This window comes from Saccostrea echinata, unplaced genomic scaffold (assembly GCF_033153115.1).
Source record: "Saccostrea echinata isolate AGI-Se365-2 ecotype Australia unplaced genomic scaffold, CSIRO_AGI_Sech_v1 ptg000056l, whole genome shotgun sequence".
Lineage (NCBI taxonomy): Eukaryota > Metazoa > Mollusca > Bivalvia > Ostreida > Ostreidae > Saccostrea > Saccostrea echinata.
The window spans coordinates 2,687,560-2,708,906 of record NW_026889805.1 but is presented as its reverse complement, the minus strand read 5'-3'; the positions used below and the strand labels follow the sequence as shown (position 1 = coordinate 2,708,906).

Here is a 21,347-nt window from a genome sequence, read left to right as displayed (position 1 = left end):
TAACGAACAGTACTCAAGCTCAAATGTCCATTAAACAATACAAATCAGGAGCATAGCAAACACGGACCTCTAAAATGTCAGAGGTAGGATCAGGTGCCATTGAGGAGTAAACATCCCCTGCAGACCGGTCACACCCGTCGTTGCTCCTTGTCAATAATAAAAAAAATGGTCTTACAATTAGTATGAAAAATGTCAGTCAGCATTTGACTTAATGATAGATTGTATTTGCTGACATGGTAATTGTATCGACCATAAAACTTACAAATTGATGACTTTAAACGAGACAGCTGATATTCTTGTTTCATCAACTTGTTTGTCAATAACTTACCTCGATTTAGAAATTGTTCATACGTACAGCATGCTCTTGCGTATCGAATCAACTGAGAGATATAAACCCCGTATGCAGGTGATAAGGGTATATTGCTACAGAAGTAAGGTAAGTTGACGATTGAAAAGTTATCACGTTTATCCTAAAGCTTTGTTGTTAGATTACCATTAACGTCTTTTTCTTGTAAAATATCCAAATATGAAATAGATGTGTCAGACTCTGTGGTATCTTTTATTTCAAGCTCACCGGGATATACCGTGTCGACATGGGAATGGAAATAACCATTGTTAATTGACAATACATCGTCGATATATCTAAATGTCAAGTTGAAGACCAAAGCAAGTGTTTTCCTCTTTTCACGTATAAGATTTTGAACAAATTCTGATTCATATGAATACATTGTAAGTAATGTGTCATTACTCCTAGTGTACGTATTGTGACATGACTCTTAGTGTCAGTAATGTGACATGACTCCTAGTATAAGTATGATGACATGACTCTTAGTACAAGTGTTGTGACACGACTCTTAGTACAAGTATTGTGGCATGGCCCTTAGTACAAGTATTGTGACACGACTCTTAGTACAAGTATTGTGACACGACTCTTAGTACAAATATTGTGACACGACTCTTAGTACAAGTATTGTGAAATGACTTTTAGTACAAGTATTGTGACACTACTCTTAGTACAAGTATTGTGGCACGACTCTAAGTACAAGTATTATGACACGACTCTTAGTACAAGTATTGTGACACGACTCTTAGTACAAGTATTGTGACACGACTCTTAGTACAAGTATTGTGGCACGACTCTTAGTACAAGTATTGTGGCACGACTCTTAGTACAAGTATTGTGACACGACTCTTAGTACAAGTATTGTGACACGACTCTTAGTACAGGTATTGTGACATGACTCTTAGTACAAATATTGTGACACGACTCTTAGTACAAGTATTGTGGCACGACTCTTAGAACAAGTATTGTGAAACGACTCTTAGTACAAGTATTGTGACATGACTCTTAGTATAAGTATTGTGACACGACTCTTAGTACAAGTATTGTGAAATGACTTTTAGTACAAGTATTGTGACACCACTCTTAGTGCAAATATTGTGGCATGACTCTTAGTACAAGTATTGTGGCATGACTCTTAGTACAAGTATTGTGACAGGACTCTTAGTGCAAGTATTGTAACACGACTCATAGTGCAAGTATTGTGGCATGGCTCTTAGTACAAGTATTGTGGCATGACTCTTAGTACAAGTATTATGACCTGACTCTTAGTACAAGTATTGTGACATGACTCCTAGTATAAATATTGTGACACTACTCTTAGTACAAGTATTGTGACACGACTCTTAGTACAAGTATTGTGACACGACTCTTAGTGCAAGTATTGTGACATGACTCTTAGTACAAGTATTGTGACACGACTCTGAGTACAAGTATTGTGACACGACTCTTAGTACAAGTATTGTGACACGACTCTTAGTACAAGTATTGTGACACGACTCTTAGTACAAGTATTGTGGCACGACTCTTAGTACAAGTATTGTGGCACGACTCTTAGTACAAGTATTATGACCTGACTCTTAGTACAAGTATTGTGACATGACTCCTAGTATAAATATTGTGACACTACTCTTAGTAAAAGTATTGTGACACGACTCTTAGTACAAGTATTGTGACACGACTCTTAGTGCAAGTATTGTGACATGACTCTTAGTACAAGTATTGTGACACGACTCTGAGTACAAGTATTGTGGCATGACTCTTAGTACAGGTATTGTGACATGACTCCTAGTGTATGTATTGTGACATGACACTTAGTGTAAATACTGTGGCATGACTTCTGGTGTAAGTATTGTGACACTACTCTTAGTACAAGTATTGTGACACGACTCTTAGTAAAAGTATTGTGACACGACTCTTAGTGCAAGTATTGTGACATGACTCTGAGTACAAGTATTGTGGTATGACTCCAAGTACAAGTATTGTGGCATGACTCCTAGTGTATGTATTGTGACATGACTCTTAGTACAAGTTTTGTGGCATGATTTCTTGTGTAAGTATTGTGGCATGAATCTTAGTATAAGAATTGTGGCATGACTCCTAATGTAAGTATTGTGGCATGACTCTTAGTGTAAGTATTGTGGCATGACTCCTAGTATAAGTATTATGGTATGACTCCAAGTACAAGTATTGTGGCATGACTCCACGTGTAAGTATTGTGGTATAAATTCTGGTGTAAGTATTGTGGCATGATTCTTAGTGTGAGTACTGTGTCATTTCTCCTAGTGTAAGTATTGTGGCATGACTTCTGGTGTAAGGTATGTGGCATGACGTCTGGTGTAAGTATTATGACATGACTCCTAGTGTAAATATTGTAGCATGACTCCGAGTACAAGTATTGAGGCATGACTTAGGTTTAAGTATTTATTTAAATGCAAACAAGAGGCCAATGTGCCACATCGCTCACCTGATCACTTTGGTTAGGAAAAAACACAAATCAGTTCAGTATTGAAAAGTTTACGGGGGGGGGGGCTTGAATTTTAAACTACCTGAGGATGCTTCTATATCAATATAACAAATAGTTTTGTTGTTTTCAGCAGAATATTTATAAATAGATTTTCCCCTACATATTCCCTTGTAAAAACTTGACCCCCAATTGTGCCCCCCTCCCTACCCCTATCATTCATGATTTGAACACACTTGAAATCAAAACTACCTGATGATGCTTCCATATAAATGTGACTAATCATGGCTTTTCTGTTTTTGAGAAGATTTTTTTCCTTGGTACCATTGGACAGACTATCAAGTGGTAAACCTTAATTATATCATTGTTATCAGTAACATAATGGTTCACTTAGTACTATCAAATACAAGGTGATCAAGGCACCCTTGATTTTCTCAATGGAGATAAACAATCACAGATTTGGAATATTGAAGATTTATTGCATATATCACATATAAGATTCATGGTTAAAAAAGTGGATTTTGATAAACTACATACTTGTACAATAAACAAATAGTTCTGAGCACAGATATAAGGACATAGTTCAAGAAAATCAATGGAATGCATAAAACAGAATAATTAACTTAAATGTGTAAAACAAGGATGTAAAAGAACTACATACGAGAGGTTATCAAAAAGTTCGTGGACTAGCGCCATAAGTTTAAAACCGCTTTAGATACATCAATGAATTTTAAGACATTTAGTAAGCATCACCTTTTCTATCTATAGAATCAACCATACATCATAAGTTTTAATTTTTAATAAATTATTAATGTTTTTGTAAGCAATGGTATGTCCAGGCGGCGCAACCTCAAATATGACGTTTTTTCTGAGTATAATTGAGAAAAACTCTCTTGATATGAGCATTTGTCATAAAAAAATCCCGTTAATTCCGGAATGTGGTACGACACAATTGTTCCGTAAAATTTGCAATTTTTACCCCATTCTGTAAGTTCTATGAAATTTTATATGGAGTGTCCAAACAAATAAGGGTTTGATAATGACGTCAAAAAGGGGGAGGTTTTTTTTTCCCAACATTCTATACAGTTTCGCACCTGGAAAAACTGGTAATGACTTAGGGAATGTTTAAAGGGGCTACAGAAAAATAAAATGCATCTAGAGTACTTATTTTTAATACCCACAAAGATTCAGAGAGATGGAATACGCACAGTTAATGTCGATTTGTTGTCAGGGTGTCAAAAGTTAGTCACGTCGAGAGTGACGTTGATCAAGTGTGGTAGAAATTGAACTCCAAAAAGCTAAGTATTCTGGCATAATCAAGTGAGGATCTTTCCCGATGTATAGATTCATTTACAATATTATGTGCACTGAAATCAGCTGTTCATGACAGTGTAAAGTCATATAAACAAGACGGGCTTAGGCCCTTACTTAACTCCAGGTAATCTCATCAAGATAAGTGTATGGGGTAGAGAGAGCGGACATTGAGAAACAATGACGTTGTCGGACGTCATGAAACTAAACGGCGACAGCGCCGGGTGATCATATAATGTCTTTTTTATTTTAGAATAATTTGGCAAATTATCAACGTATCAAGCTAAAATTTTCAACATTTGTTAAACTTTTATTGTTTAATGTTCCTTATAAATTCTGTAAGCACAGACTTTCTAGTATTAATTTTATCGCATCAGTCCACGAACTTTTTGATAACCCCTCGTACATGTATATATAATGTAGTGCAGATATTCTACCACTCACACATTTTTTACCAAATACAAGACCAAACCGGTTACCTTCTATAAACAAAATAAATAAGTATAGTTACATAAATTTTGGTTAATATTCATTTTGCAATATTTTTATCTTTATCTTTTTCTAATGGACCAGTATTTAAACAGAAAAACTGCTTTACCTAAAGATAATGTTTACAAAATTCCAATTTAAAGGGGGGTGGGTGGACAACTGACACAATATAACACATTTATACCTACATCAACTTGTCTAATCATTAATCCATCTCTAATATCATTCAAATAAAAAATTACTGGCATGCTTCACTCATTTCTTCAGATAACGTAACATACACACTGTAATATGTTCACAGTAATAATTTCATCATTTGCTCTATAAAATTAGAATTAAAAAAGGACACATTCTGAGATTACATAAGCAAGATATTTACAATTTGGCCTCTTTAATTGTTGATTTTCTATCATGGATATGTACAAATATGATTGAAATGCCGAGCCATTCTATAATTACATGACGATTAAATCTAGTCTACTATTGATAAACTGGTTTTATTCACAATGAGGGATCGAGCCAAAAACAAACAAAAAAAAAATCACTAGGATTATTAACAATCCTTTCATTAAGCACATTGTAAAATGCAATATAAAATAAAAATGATTTTAAATTAATGAAAAAAGTGAACCTAAATTTTAATTACATTCTTAATGTATAACCTTTGAAATGGTGATATAAGTATAGCAATCCCTCACAGTCACCACTTACTAGGATATAGGCCTAACAATAGAGTACTGTATGCAGCTTTCACTTCTCTCAGGGTCATTTTCCAATTTTGTAATTAAAATCCATTTACATTTTTTTTCCCATTATTTTCCAGATTTGAAAACGACATAAATAAAGCTAGTGAATTGTAAATGATAAAGTGCAGACAAAGAAATTTCTCATTACTGTTGATTGTAATTAACATTATTTAGCTTTACTTCCAATAAGACATTTTTTTTTTTCAGGGTGTTTATGGTAATTATGTTTAAAATATGGATTTCAAACAGATAAAGCCAGAAAACACACACATTTAAAATGTGAAATGAACAAATTAATTAATGCACGAACGAGACTATTTGATAGTTCACACAAATTGACAAATGAATGTGTAATTCGTACCTTAAAATACCAAAATTCTTTGTGATATGCATTAGTGCATGAAAATTAATTAACAATTGGCTGAAAAGCTTACATTTAGTTAAAAATGAAAATTCCTTGAGAGAAACATGTGAAACTACAGTAATTGGTCAAAACAAATCAAAGACTGGAAAAAATCACTTTCTTTAACAATTACAATACAGTACTAATTAATTAGGCATCGGGGAGTTCCAATATAAATTATAAAGCACTTCCATTCAATCACAATGAATTGTGTCTCCTAATGTAACATTATAAAACATAAAATACATAAATAGACAATCCGTGAAGTACAAAATTATGGTGATCAATAGTTAAAAATTCAAATTTGTCTCATTTATATCAATGACTTTGTCATATTTTATACAATATTAACAAAGTAGCCTATTCATAATGCCAATATTACTTCCAAATAAAGATTTTCATTTGTAATAAAAATATATTTATACAACATAGTTTTGACTTTGTGCGAATTATAAGGAGAATCTGAATCATGTGTCAATCAATGATTTAAAATTACTTCCATTGTAAACCATTATTACCTGATTGAAGCTATTGCATTTAAGAGGAAATTTTCTTCAAAATATTTCTTTCAATTTCAAAAAAAAAACTCTGCAGCAATAATTATTTACATGCCCACTCTGATGTATAGTGAAGAGTTCTCTCCCTTTATTTCATCTTAAAGACTTTATATACTTCATTGTCACGATCAGTTAGTATTGCAACCTCCAAAGTAAAAAGAGGGAGAAAAGTCCTAGACCGATCATGGATGACAGGGACACTTCCAGCTGTGAGGCTCCTGATCCTCCAGCACTCGGACAATTGGCTCCTTGACACTCCATGGTTTCTGAAAATTTACAAACACACAGTTAGGATAGAAATAACGATGGAAAAGGTGCTAAAATACAGTTTTTTTTAATTTTATTATATACTGTTAAGTGTTAGCATTCATGTAGCCTCAATAATTTACTTACAACTATTTATCTTGCAAAACATGCAAAAAATTTCCTTATAAGTTTACCAATATCTCTAATTAAAATATGTTAAAAGTTGAACACAAAGTATGAGATCAATGTTTTCTAATTTTATATTAAATGTTATATTCTAGAGGCCTTGGATATTTATCCACTGAAAATTACACTGTATCAAATTCACAAACTTTACATACCAAACAATATGATAGTTGTTTCTCCATCTCCATATCTGTTTGTTCCCACACAATAATATTTAGTGTAGTCTTTAGCCTGCACATTTTTCACAAGCAGTGTGTACCAAAATTCATCATTCTGAAGCTGACTGCTAAACTGTTTGGTGATGTCATATTTATCATCGTCCGTAATTTCCGTGCGTTTTCCATTTTCTGTTTCCTTCATCCATCTCATGCTAGGCTGAGGAAATCCTGTTTCATAAAAGACAAAGCAAACCTATATTTCAGAATTGGAAAAAAACATTATTCAGAATGGACAAATGTAAATAAAGGGCAATGGAAAAAACGTTATTCAGAGTGGACAAATGTACGTAAATAAAGGGCAATGCATACTACCTAGACATTTCCAATTACAATGCTGCTGAATTTATTATACTAGCTATAAAAATTAGGGCTGGGATGATTATCATACATCTTTTTCCCTACTGGTACATATCAAGATATTTGAGCCACAATACAATATGTATTATGAAATGTTGAATTGCAGGGTTGGGATCAATTACTTTGAAATGTAATTAAATACTTTCAATTACATTGATAATTTTGTCAATTACTTGCAATTACAATTACATTGATTTTAACAAATGTATTTAATTACTCTCAATTACTTTGAAGAATGTAATTAAATACATATCAATTACTTAAGTTTTATTTCCAAAAATTTTGAAGAACAAATATACATGAATATTTTGAAGCAGCAATATTATTAAATTTAAACTTTCTTATTGCCCTGGGCAGTGTGTTTATGCTGTATAAACATCATAAGGCATTTAGTTATTGAATAAACACAAACTCATACCAAACAGTACTGGTATGCATTAATTGATAAATCACCTTTTTTAATATGTAACTTGAAAAATAAAGTATTTGAACTGTAATTGAAATGTAATTGAAAAATACATGACATTTTTGGAATGTATTTAAATACATTCAATTACTTGTAATTGAAAACAAACTCAATTACAAATACTTTCAATTACTTTGAAAAAATGTATTTAAATACAGTAAATTACAATTACTTATTTCAATTACCCCAACTCTGTTGAATTGTTTATAAAATCTTTTGTTTGTATTAAATGAACAAAACATTTCTTTACAAATAAGAATAATTTATTTAAAGAAGTTGTATATCTGTTGTAAAACAAAATTATTTTATATTTATATTTACTTATTTAGCATATTTATCTTACATATTAAACCCAAAATATTAAACAAAGAAAAACATAAGTAAGAATTTTTTTGCGATATAATGATATTTCTTCATGCATATCGATATGCCTATTGTCCTCACACAGAATCGATATATCGTCCCAGCCCTAATAATTATAGTGTTATAATCAATATGGAAGCCCCATTAATATACATGAATGAAGACAGTCTTGTTCATAAATTGTACTCAATATCTTAATTTATCTGAATGAAGTATATAAGCAATTTTGAGTTTTCTTCCTATACATCCACTAAATGTATGTTATAACCTACATCATTTTCCTATTATTAATTTCTTAAATGACCGTATTTCAGGGTTTTTACCTGCTACAATGCACTCAAGTTTAGCGTTAAATCTTCTGTTCTGTGCCTGACCCACTGTGGACTGTACTGGCCTGCAGGCGGGAGGGAAAAAGACGACTACTTCCACTTTGAAATCATCTGGAGGTTTGACATTATTATCAGCTACACAGATGTAGTTACCACGATCATTCTTCTGAATGTCGGTCAGATTCAACTGGGCTCCCTATAAAATGTTTTACATGTATATAAAGATCTACTACCATTCCAATAACAGCGTGTCAGTTTGCTTGATCAAGCATGCTTAACTTTAAATTCACACATTGATTACCATATTACGCATTGATTGGCTGGTTAGTTAAAAAAAAGTGAACTACTTTACATATAGAACACAGGATCCCCAAATACCCTCGAGAGCATTGACCATTCGCATCGAACACGTTGAATGATTTAATTGTTTACTACTGTCGAACACATACAGCAACATGCGGTCAGTCAAAGCCTGTTTTACTTCCTATATTACGTGTCATGTTCAATTGTGAATTGACAGGATAAAAATATTATAAGAACCTTTACATGAAAACTAGTAAAGCAACACTCCTATGAGTACCAGTACATTGGAGAAATTGAACATCTGCAAGTGATAGCTAAAAAATGCATATTACAATACGTTTGATTCACACAATAAAGTGCTAGAGATTCATTTCAGATGTTCAAGAAACTCTAGCATTTTGTTATTTGAATCAAATGTTGTAATAAATAAAAATCTTTAGAAGAAATCCACTTGTGACGTCCCTCTTTTGTTTGAGCGCTCCATTATTTTTCAGGAATGGAGAGTTACAAATTACATTGAAAATGGTATTTCCTATATTCAAATTCTCCTTCCAGTGCCTCTACCGGGGAAAGAGCTTAGAAAATTTTGTTATTAAGTTTATCTTCATATTAAGAAAAAAGCCAAATTGGTACCGCTGAGAATCGATCCCGGTACCCTCACCATTGACACTCATCTCACTACGCTATCGAAGCTGTTAAAGGTGTTGGATTTAAATTTCTTTATAACACTTCACTCGCCTTACTCTCTCTCTATATATATATTAAATCTACTAATATGTTGAATATATACTTCTTGTGTATATCTTATATATATTTTTTTATTATATATTAAAGTTGCATAATGAGTCAAAACCATTTGTTTCTTTGAAGAAAATTGAATCACAAAACAAAAGATTTCTGTGAAATATGAATATAGCAAAGTTTTGACAAATCAACTGCACTGTAAAGCAAGAAAAAAAACTGCAATATATAAGTACTGGAAAAACAAATGTTGTATCTATCGCTTTGTTTTTATTGTCAATGTCAACAATGTCAAGGTCACGCGTCCTTTCTTTTCAGCATGAAACTTGTAAACAACATTGAATTGGGGCAAGCAGAATTAAGGAATAAGTTATGATCATCTTTTTTTGAAGACTGTATCAAAATTCTCAGTCATCCGACATTTATATCTATGGAATTGAAACCATGGTAAATTCTTCAGCTTTTCAGCACATGCGTACAATAAAGAGGAAGAAGTGAAGCAATATTTTTGTGATGGGTTATACAAAGCTATTTTTTACTTTTATTTTCCTCCATTAAATTAGATTTTTTAGGTTCTGAAACCTGTAATTTTCTGAAACCTAGTATCTTCAAGAACTGAACAAAATTTGCATGTGTCATGCAAAAATTCTACTGTTTTCAATTTTCCTGTTTGTCCGTCACAGTGTCACTTTAACAAACAAACAATTCACAAACAATAATTACAAGCATTTAAAACAGTGGATTTTAAGTGGGTTAATATACTCGTAGCACTCCATTCCTTAAAAACAATTGTAGCACTCCATTTATAACTTTTAAGGAATGGAGTGCTACTTGTACATTAATCCTAACGGAATATCTAATCACAACATCATAACATGGTCTGGAAAAGGGAGATAAATGCGAACTTTTTTAGAAGTATGCATACAAACAAAAGTAATTTTTTATGACCTTTTCTGCATGACAATTAAATGCCACCATTTTTTTCCATTAACTAAAGATATTAATCAAAATTTCCATGAACTATACAGGTGTATGTATATATATAACTCTAGATTAAAACAAAAGAAGATTTCTGGTATTGATTGACACTTATTACAAAGAGACAAATGTTTACCCTTGACTGGAACCCTCCCATGGGCAATTCCTGACCATCTTCCCTCTTCCACGTGATGTTGGGTGACGGAATTCCATGTGACTCACAGACCAACTGAAGGTTAGATCCAATATCCAGTTCATAAGCTGAATTAATACTTGGCTGAATCTGGGGTGCAACTGGAAAACAATAATCTTGTTTTATCAGATTATTCAATCAGGAAAGACACAAATGATACAATACTTATAGCATAGATGTTATAATCTGTAAAATAATTCTAATAATTGTTCATACTGCAGTGTTATAATTTTCATATTATTTTTTATTGGTTCACTTCAAATATGAGTAATTTAAAAACAGAATTTTCAAAAGAAAACACAGCTATCCAGGACAGGCTTTAAAAGCCATGAAATTGGCAAACCAAACGTACACGTACATCTTATCAAAATTTTGTAATACCAATCTCACAGTTGGGAGGGGAGGGGAGGGGGGAACAAAATCTTGAGGTACGTATACTGTATGTGTACATGAATTGGCATATTCAAAATTTAGTGCAATCACTGGGTATGGAGTTGTTGGCGTAATCATGAATTAGTGCTACACATGTCCGTGCCATGTATTGTATTAATAAATGATTTTTTAGCGGTATTCATGAATTAGCACATAGTTGTCTGCATCAAAGCCGCTAAAATATGAAGCCCGTTTTTTTTAAGTATACATACAATACTCTTTAAGCATTAGGATTAGATGGCATAAGATTTCTTTTGTTTGAGGAACAAATTAGACAGAAATCATTTTCTACTTGGTGTTATTATGAATTACTTGTTTTTGAATTACAAGGTTTTCATTTGAATACCTGGTAAATATCACGTGGTTCTATAGAACCGGTCCCTTTAGCAAAGCTATATAAGTCTAGAGATGAATAGTTGTTCAAATACCAATCGTAGAGCACAATAAAAGTGTAAAATTTCATATTTATTCAATCCAACATTACAAAATACATGTATATAATTATGGATTTTCATATTTGACATGTTATATGTACATTGCACAGTAAAGCTGCTACGTGTCATTGCTATGTCCAAATAGTGTGTTGTTATTTTACGTTTATTTGAAAGTAATGACTGGAATTTATTGTGGAAACATCTTTTCATTATATAATAATTGACAAGAAGCTGACAAAAATACATTTACAGTATGATCACTTACTCTGCACCGTAAGCTTGCCAATCTTTGTAGGCCAGTCTGTCCACTCCACACCCTGGATCTTTATTGTACAAAGATAATCTCCAGCATCTTCTTCTGCTAGATAGCGAATCACTAACATGTAGGTGATTCTCCGTCCATTTGTACGACTCTGTACATCATATTTGTCCAGTCCTGAATCCTCATTTATTCCCTGATTATAGCCTACAAATAAACAATTTCTTACGTCAAGTATGCTATGCCTATACATAACAAGAGGCCCATGGGCCACATCACTCACCTGAGCACATTGACTAGGAAAAAGCACAAATCAGTTCAGTATTGAAAAGTCTACATGGGGGGGGGGGGGGGGATTTTACAAACTTGAATCTACACTACCCGATGATGCTTCCATATCAATATGACTAAATATGGCTTTGCTGTTCTTGAGAAAAAGATATTTTCCTTATGTTCCTATGTATAACTTTGATCCCCCATTGTGGCCCCACCCTACCCCTGGGGGTCCTAGTCATTTGAACAAACTTGAAACTATAACACCTGAGAAAGCTTCCATATCAATAAAACTTAACAAGGTTTTGCTGTTCTTGAGAAGAAGATTTTTAAAGATTTTTCCTATATATTTCTATGTAAAACTTTGATCCCCCATTGAGACCCCACCCTATCCCCAGGGGTCATGATTTGAACAAACTTGAATCTACACTATGTAACAAAGGTTTCCTATAAGTTTCAACTTTTTGAGCCAGTACTAGTGGTTCTTGAGAAGAAGATTTTTAAAATATGCCTCCAAAAATTCACTATTTCTGAATTATCTCCCCTTGAATAAAGGTGTGGCCCTTCATTTGAAAAAACTTGAATCCCCTTTACTTAAGGATGATTTGTGGCAAGTTTGGTTGAAATTGGCCCAGTGGTTCTGGAGATGAAGTCGAAAATGTGAAAAGTTTAGAGACGGACGGACAGTACGACAGACGGACTAAAGACAAAATGTGATCAGAAAAGCTCACCTGACTTTCAGCTCAGGTGAGCTAAAAACAGGTTTGAATGTCAAGTATGCAGATCTTCCCTGTTTGTAATCTTCAAACATTTCACACCTACTCTGTCTTGTTTATGCCTGGAATCACTAACACAGAGTTATTGTGTTGATATGTCTCTCATCCTTGCATGTACTGTATAAGTGGAAAACACTGCGGTGGTTGTTTGTGAATGGGGCTTTATGTGCCAGTGGGCATGAACAGGATAGGATAGGTGAGGTTGTTTGTGATCATAAAATTTTCCGTGAACATTAAGTCATTGCTTATAGTGTCAATATATCATTGTAACATTCAAATCAAATACAATTACATTCTATAAACCTTAAAACCCTGTTTTCCTTTTCCAAAAAATTGTAAAATTATTAAGTATCCCCACTTTTGCTAAAGGGGGGATGTAAAGTTCAAAACTTAAAAAATATTGTCCTACCCAAAATTTCCTATGAATTCAATTTGAATTCAACAAGAAAAACAAAATTTAATCTGCACACTGAAATGAAAATCTGAACAGAATATTTGATACATTAGAATAAAAAAGTTGAGGCCCTGTGAGCACTGAGCTCACAAAATGATACCCCCTCCCATATGAGTATAATGACAAAGTCCATTGTTTGCTATATGAAAGCCAAAATAGCTGTCGGATCAAAACATAAAGTAGAAGATATACAATGACACTATGTAAATTATAGATTCTGTGAAAGTCTCATTAAATTTTATTCAGTGGTATAGGAGGATTTGTGGATAAGAGATGGGTACCCCCAATATTATAGGAAGATTGGCAGTGTCCATGTTTTGCTATGGGAAACCTGAAATATATATATATGTTTGATCAAAAAGTAAAGTAAGAGGAGCATAATGGCACTGTGTAATAAAAATTCTGTGAGTGATCATTAAGTTTGTTTAGCAGTACATGCTAATAAAAAATTACTCTCTGTTAAGGTAGGATTTTGTTGTTTTTTTTTCACATAAAAACATAAATTTTACTCATTTTTAAAGACAGTTTGAAGCATATTCTCTTAAGCCATTAATTAGCTCACCTGAGCCAAAGTCTCAAGTGAGCTTTGTCTGTTGTCTGTAGTTGTTGTCATTGTAAACTTTTCACAATTTCATCTTCTTCTCCAGAACTACTGGGCCAATTTCAACCAAACTTGGCACAGAGTATCCTTGGGTAAAGGGAATTCAAGTTTGTTCAAATGAAGGGACATACCCTCTTCCAAGGGGAGATAATTACAAATTAGTGAAAAAAATGGCATCTTTTAAAAATCTTCCTCTCATTTTAGAACCACTGGGCCAGAAAAAATGAATCTCATGTGTAATCATCCTTAGGAGGTGTAGATTCAGGTTTGTTCAAATCATTACCCCCGGGGGTAGGGTGGGGCCACAATGTATGATCAAAGTTTTACATAGGAATAATTTATAGCAAAAATCTTTAAAATCTTCTTCTCAAGAACAAAGCCATGATTGGTCTTATTTATATGGAAGCATCATCAGGTAGAGTAGATTCAGGTTCAAATAATGACCCCGGGGGTATGGTGGGGACACAATGGACAATCAAAGTTTTACATAGGAATATAGAGCAAAAAATTTTAAAAATCTTCTTCTCAAGAACAGCAAAGCCATGATTTGTCATATTTATATGGAAGCATCCTCAGGTGGTGTAGATTCAAGTTTGTTCAAATCATGACCCCCTGGTATAGGGTGGGGCCACAATGGATGATCAAAGTTTTACATAGGAGTATATAGGAATTTTTAAAAAAATCTTCTTAAGAACAGCAAAGCTATTATTGGTCATATTGTAAGCATCCTCAGATAGTGTAGATTCAGATTTGTTCAAACCATGACCCCCTGGGGGTAGGGTGGGACCATAATGAAAGTTCAAACTTGTAGGGAAAAAAGTCACAGTTAGACAAAGAGATATGTAAGCATTAAGCATCTTTAGTTAGTGTAGATTCAATTTTGTTCAAATCATACCCTACCCCCTTAGGGGTAGGTTTTGACCACTTATGCATTAAAGCTTTTTGATATTGAACTGATTTGTGCTTTTTTCTTAGCCACAGTGCTCAGGTGAGCATTGTGGCCCAAAAGAAAGATATTTTATAAGTAAAATGCATCCAATTTTAGCATAGCTTTCGGGGGGAAAATTGGACAAACGTTTTTTTTAAACTTGACCAATTGATAAATGAATAATAGATCCAACTAAGAGTTATCTTTCTTATCAGAGTATCATTGATCCTTAAACGTTAGATGTGACCTATAAAATGTTACATTTGAAGGACATGCAATTTCTGGATTTCACAAGGAAAAAAAAAATATTTGGGTTTGCACATAAAATAAGGGTCAGTCAGGTAACTGTGAACAAACATATTATTTTCTGCAGTCTAAAATAAGAAGAAATTTAGTAATTAGATTAAGGCACTCTGTCTGAAGAGAACTTTCTCTTACCTTGATAAACTATTTTATCATCTTCACTTAACAAAATAGGGTTTCCTCCATTAACTGTTTGTGACTTCGTCCACTGAACCTACAAAAGAGTATATTCCATAACATTCAATAATCAACTATTTGTACATTATACAGTACTTGGTAAAACAGGGTTGTCCTTAGGACCCAGGGAATTTCCTCGCCTATAATGACGTAATCCCCTGGTTACTCTAGTATTCCTTCTCATCCCCCTGTTAAGAGAGGAACCTGAGATCCCCTTCTACTTTTTTAAGGTCCCCTGCTATTTTAATTCTTAGGGACAACCCTGGTAAAATTATAGACATATTAAGCTGTTATAATGATGATACAAACTTCCATGAAAAAAAAGGGTCTCCTGAGTCCCCTCACTTAATATCTACCAAAATTTAATTACTTGATAACACCAGTCATAAGTTTAATTGCTTGTGTAGCATATGTAAGCTCATTCAAGTATCAGTTTTCAGAGAAAAACGCTAATTTGATAAACTTATTACAACTCTGAGCCCTGGTTAACTATATACCACAGACTGAGCCCTGGTAATAACTACATATCACATACTTTGAGCCCTGGTTGATTATATACCACAGACTGAGCCCTGGTTGACTATATACCACAGACTCTGAGCCCTGGTTGACTATATACCACAAACTCTGAGCCCTGGTTGACTATACACCACAGACTCTGAGCCCTGGTTGACTATATACCACAGACTCTGAGCCCTGGTTGACTATACACCACAGACTCTGAGCCCTGGTTGACTATATACCACAGACTCTGAGCCCTGGTTGACTATACACCACAGACTCTGAGCCCTGGTTGACTATATATCACAGACTCTGAGCCCTTTACCAGTACTTTTATACCACAGACTCTGAGCCCTTGTTGACTACAATACGTTCTATTTCCATTAGTGAACTCTTCAAAATCAGAGGTGCGTTTGGTCGTCTGACAGGGACAGCATGGCGTTGTGGATAATACAAAACATGCCAATCTTAATCCAGTTTTACAGGTTAAATGTATTTGTCATTCCAATTAAAGAAAAGAAGAACTAAAAGACATATGTAAGAGAGCGAGAACCCTAAATTTATCATCCATCAATAAAAAATAGGACATTTCCGAGGCATGTGTATTGTATTTAGAGGTACCAAACGATAAATAGATACATACGATCAACAATAGATATAAATTGATATCGTTGTCATTACTACTCTTGATGTATATAAAGTCCACAACAATAAAATATTTCATTTGCATTTTCTTAGGATTTGTTCATCGACATTCAACATATTGTTTACATGTTTATGTTACGTTTGTCCCAGAAATCCCACGAGATTTGTACTTTTTCCGACTTTTTCACAAAAGAGCGCACTAAGAAGTATAACTCTTCCATAGTGGAAATAGAACCTATTACCAATTAGATCTCAGCCCTTCTTGACTATTTAACACAGACTCTGAGCCCTTGTTCACTACCTACCACTGACTCTGAGCCCTTGTTCACTACTTACCACTGACTCTGAGCCCTTGTTCACTACTTACCACTGACTCTGAGCCCTTGTTCACTACCTACCACTGACTCTGAGCCCTTGATCACTACCTACCACTGACTCTGAGCCCTTGTTCACTACGTACCACTGACTCTGAGCCCTTGTTCACTACGTACCACTGACTCTGAGCTCTTGTTCACTACCTACCACTGACTCTGAGCCCTTGTTCACTACATACCACAGACTCTGAGCCCTTGTTCTCTACTTACCACTGACTCTGAGCCCTTGTTCACTACTGTACAGTTCAGGTATCCTATTTGATTCTTTTGCTTAACCTCAGGTAGAATTTCATCTACAATATCTGGTCTCTGCGCATCAACTGAAAAACATTTGCAATACTGTCATTACTCCAGGAAAAAACAAAAATATTTTTCTTTTTGTACAAATAAATTTCTGTGTAATCTAAATATCATTTGGTAAAGAATTTTATATTTCTTATATAGGTATCATATACAATTATACATGTATATTTAGGAAGAAAGATCACAAGGGATATCATGAATCTTTAGAGAGAGAAAAAGATGCACACAATTATGCTAAATTGTATGTTTTGAAAAAAAAATTAAAGGCCCTTTATTATGTTTATTAGGGACTATCATGCTATATCCCTTAACATGACTTTATATTTAATTGTTCTCAGTACAACAATGTAGCATACAAATGTAGCGCCTATAAGGCTCCTAAAATACCAGTAATACAATTGACATCTAACCCAGTTAATCTCAACACAAATAAATCAGATGATCAATATACACTACATAGACCAAACTGCTAAGGCACCACCAAAGAAAATTAATATTTTACTTTTCAAAACTTGTTTATGATGTACTTAAATAAAAAAAAAAATGAGGCATATAAATGTCTTAACTGATAGATAACTACATGCAATGTTAACAAAAGCGTAACCATTCCATTAAAAAAATGAAAATCCTGCCATTGCTTTTTTTTTAAGGAAATAGTTTCTTCTTCTTTTTTTTTTCTTTGTGTTTGTGATTTTTATGTTTGTACCAATTAAAAACTCAGGAAAAAAATTACACTGTATGCAGCATTTGAACCTAAAAGAGCATGCTAACGCAGTCAGTATGGTATCTGCAGGGGGGTTCTTTGGAGAAATGTGTAAAGAATTAAAACAAATAAAAAAAAATCATTCTTCTACAGGGTTTGACACTAAGGCACGTCCGACCAACCCAGTCTAGTAGATGAGTGGTCCGGTCGTGTAAAATGTACGTGAACTAGACCGATTGGTCGTGTTAATAAAATTACTGTTAAAACCCATTTCAGTCTTTCAAATAAATATTCCAAAAACTTTTAATTAAAAGAATTTTTCTTAATTTTTCTGATTGTAAACACAGCTATCGCTCTGTAAAGAAAAAAAATCCCTGTATGATACAATCGCTATTATTAGCCATGGCTGTAATAGACAAGCCGCGGTAGAAACTAGCGTCATTAAGTATGAATATGGTATAAATATAGTTCCTGAAAAAATATATTCTGCAATTAATTTATTAATATTTAGGATAAAAAAATTATTAAAGTTCGTTGAATGATCTTTATATAAAGCTTAAATTACAATACTCGCATGTCTTGATGAACCCGACTCAATTGGCTAGTTTGAAACAATTTCAAAATTACCTCGTTAAAATTAGCGATTTAAAAAAAATTGCAGGTTTGCTCAGGGCTAGCGATTTTATGGTCAGGGCTAGTAAAAATTATTGGAAGTAGCCCGACTGGTCTAGATCTCATAAAAGTTAATGTCAAACCCTGTTCTAGTAAAAAATTGTTGCTAATAGATTAACAAACATAAAAATGTTTACTATAGATAGCCATGGCATTAAGTAAGCAGAACAAGATAATTTCAAGATTGTTCTACAAAATTGGGGCAACTGGAAGTTGGGTGGACTGGGTATGGACACCAAAGCACTGGATGACTACTAGGCAGTATGATAGTCAATTGCTGTAATATATTATTTGATTTTTAACTGGGAGACCGTGCTTCTGTTGCAACCTCATGGACGATCATCGGTAATCACCAACTTCATATCTGGACAAAAACTGTGCGCCTGGTGCACGATGGATTATTGATTTTTAGGCAAGAAGGTAATTTAGGGTCTTGTCATGACGCCAATAAGACATTTGTCAATCTCACTGCATTGGAAAAGACGTATGGCATATTAGATACACTAGTACCGATTAGGCAAATGTTTAGTTCACAAATAAGAATAACAAGTGATGCATTAGCAATTAATTTGTCTTAATAAGTATAGATTTATATACCTAGCTTTTTAGCATTCCCTTTAATTCTTCCCAAAGAATTTCACTTTTGGCAATTATGTAACCCATACTATGAAGAACATGCATGAAGAAACAGCAGTTTACATGCAATAAAACTTGCATATAAATCAAAATTTACCTATTCCATTTTACAGAATTATCCCCACATAAAGTAAAGTGGTATGTATACTTTGTCTCAATCTCTGATCAGATTCACGTCTAATTTTTTATCTATACCATGTTATAATATACCTGATCTTTAAAACAAGACTTAAAGGACTTATCGCATGTTTCTAAATTATTTGAAATTAAAGGCGTAAAACGTTCCTTATGACAACAGTTTATAAATTTTGTGTTTTTACTGGGGATAAACCGCGGTAATAAACCAATTATTGACTCAAATGAAAATCCCTGAATTAAAAATCTAAGTTAATTAGATAGCGATCACGTGACCCTGTGACGTCAAAGGCGACAATGGCTGATCAGCTATTCACGTAAATCTTACTAAAATATACGCGATACAACCTGAATTTTCTGCGTTTTGGATGACCAAATCACTGTATTTATCGTTATGAAATTTAATATCCAACCTTATATTTTAGAATTGTCAGCAAGAAATAATCTGAAAAATCCGTTAACATTGTAAAAATAGCAGCGACGATAAGGAGGGAGATGCGGCGAAGACGAAGAAACTCGCCATCACAATACAATTTGATTTGTCATTTTATTACATGCATTAACTTATTTGATTCACAAATTTAATATTAAATAACTTTGTTATTCTTCGTTTTTAACATAATATTAATTTATGCAAGTATGCTTTCATATGTTTTGTAAAGGATGGCGGTCTTGAAAAATAATTTTCCGATCACGAAACATTGCCGTAATCAGACCAACAGATTCTAAATGTTTGGAATAAAAAACGAAAATATCTCAAAATTCTTATACATTAGAACTAGTTAATGTTTCTATAGTAATTGAAAATCACGTTAGGAATTAATTTTTTCAGCATTTTTCATAATTAAGCTGCATTTGTCGTTGATAACTTCGTAAATAGTGTGCAACTTCTCTTCTCTCTATCACTGAATTGTCGCCTATGACGTCAGAGCAGTATTTCGCCGAAATCCGACTGAAATATGCATATTGCCGTATTTGAATTTCAACTCTCAATATCTCTTAAAATATGCCTTCAACAACGTTTATTGTATTCAGAATTTTAATAAACAAGGTTGTAGATAATCTTTTTCATAAAATTAAGATTTTTGAAAAATCATGCGATAAGTCCTTTAATATTCATGATATAGTCACCATATTGTGTGTGTATTTTTTTAAAATCTGCCATCAGTATTAACAACATATTATAAATCAATGTTAATTAAAATTTAAATTTCCTGCCAAACTTTCGATCTGATTTTAATTAAGAGAGTTTTTTAAGAAGGCATAACTTGTTCTGAATAGTTTTCCTCTTACATCAAGAATCATCCTTTCCAACGATCTCAAACACGGTATTTTTACTTTGTTTATACTTCCGATCCACCTCTCCATACAAGGCGTACCTGAGCCGAATACGGTAAATTATAAATCAAAAAGATTCCACAGTGTCTTTATCCATTTCTTAACCCCTACTCACCAAATGTAGTCGATATTCCAATCAATACAACAATAAGACTCCACAAGTTTACCATCTTCTCGATCGTTCGTAAATTCAAATGGTTGTCCACCATTTTTTTGCAGGTAAGAAAATGAGTCACGTGATCAAGGTAATAACAAGTAAATTCCAGAGGAGTGTGACATGGTTATATAAATAATTTAATGTAATACAGTGGCGGATTTAGAGGGGGCAGGTGATTTGTCACAAATAAGGAACAGATTTTTTTTAAATATATATATACTAGATGAAATTTCGCGCAAGCGCGTGGAATTGAATTTATACCACTACCGACGGAAAAATTCCAGTAATATATGTATTGTAGTTTCTACTCTTATAGCAGGAAGAAATACTTTGTTCAGAATCCTGCATGAAGATATATATAGGGCTTGTCTTCCGTATTGTTAAATGTAAAATAAAAAGTAATAAAATTTTGAATCTACTTTAAATACACTTAAAAGTTGTTAAAATAAAGACTCTGACACTTTCAGTCAAGAAAAAAACACGTTTAAAAAAAGACGCACTACACCTATATGTACATAAACTCTGCATAGTTTATGTATATACGTATGGTACGTCA

The 21,347-nt window shown here is 33.3% G+C and overlaps 1 protein-coding gene across 1 annotated transcript; it reads right to left on the bottom strand.

The window, feature by feature from the left end:
• Window positions 1-3,262: 3,262 nt before the first annotated feature.
• Window positions 3,263-20,869, bottom strand: LOC133172961 (lachesin-like). The gene is made up of 8 exons (XM_061307823.1): window positions 20,750-20,869; window positions 17,058-17,167; window positions 15,286-15,364; window positions 11,822-12,022; window positions 10,634-10,791; window positions 8,470-8,671; window positions 6,898-7,128; window positions 3,263-6,576 (listed from the first exon to the last, which is right to left on the bottom strand). Exons 1-8 carry the CDS (start codon window positions 20,841-20,843, stop codon window positions 6,443-6,445), a joined length of 1,209 nt encoding a protein of 402 aa, XP_061163807.1. The 5' UTR covers window positions 20,844-20,869; the 3' UTR covers window positions 3,263-6,442.
• Window positions 20,870-21,347: the final 478 nt, after the last annotated feature.

Bases quoted from the DNA above. Each gene is read 5' to 3' on its own strand.
- LOC133172961 (XM_061307823.1), bottom strand. From the start codon at position 20,843: ATGGTGGACAACCATTTGAATTTACGAACGATCGAGAAGATGGTAAAC. The intron at 10,792-11,821 runs GTAAGTGATCAT...ATTGTTTTCCAG, and splicing joins TGGCAAGCTTACGGTGCAGA to TTGCACCCCAGATTCAGCCA. The intron at 6,577-6,897 runs GTATGTAAAGTT...GTAAATTTTCAG, and splicing joins AACAACTATCATATTGTTTG to AAACCATGGAGTGTCAAGGA.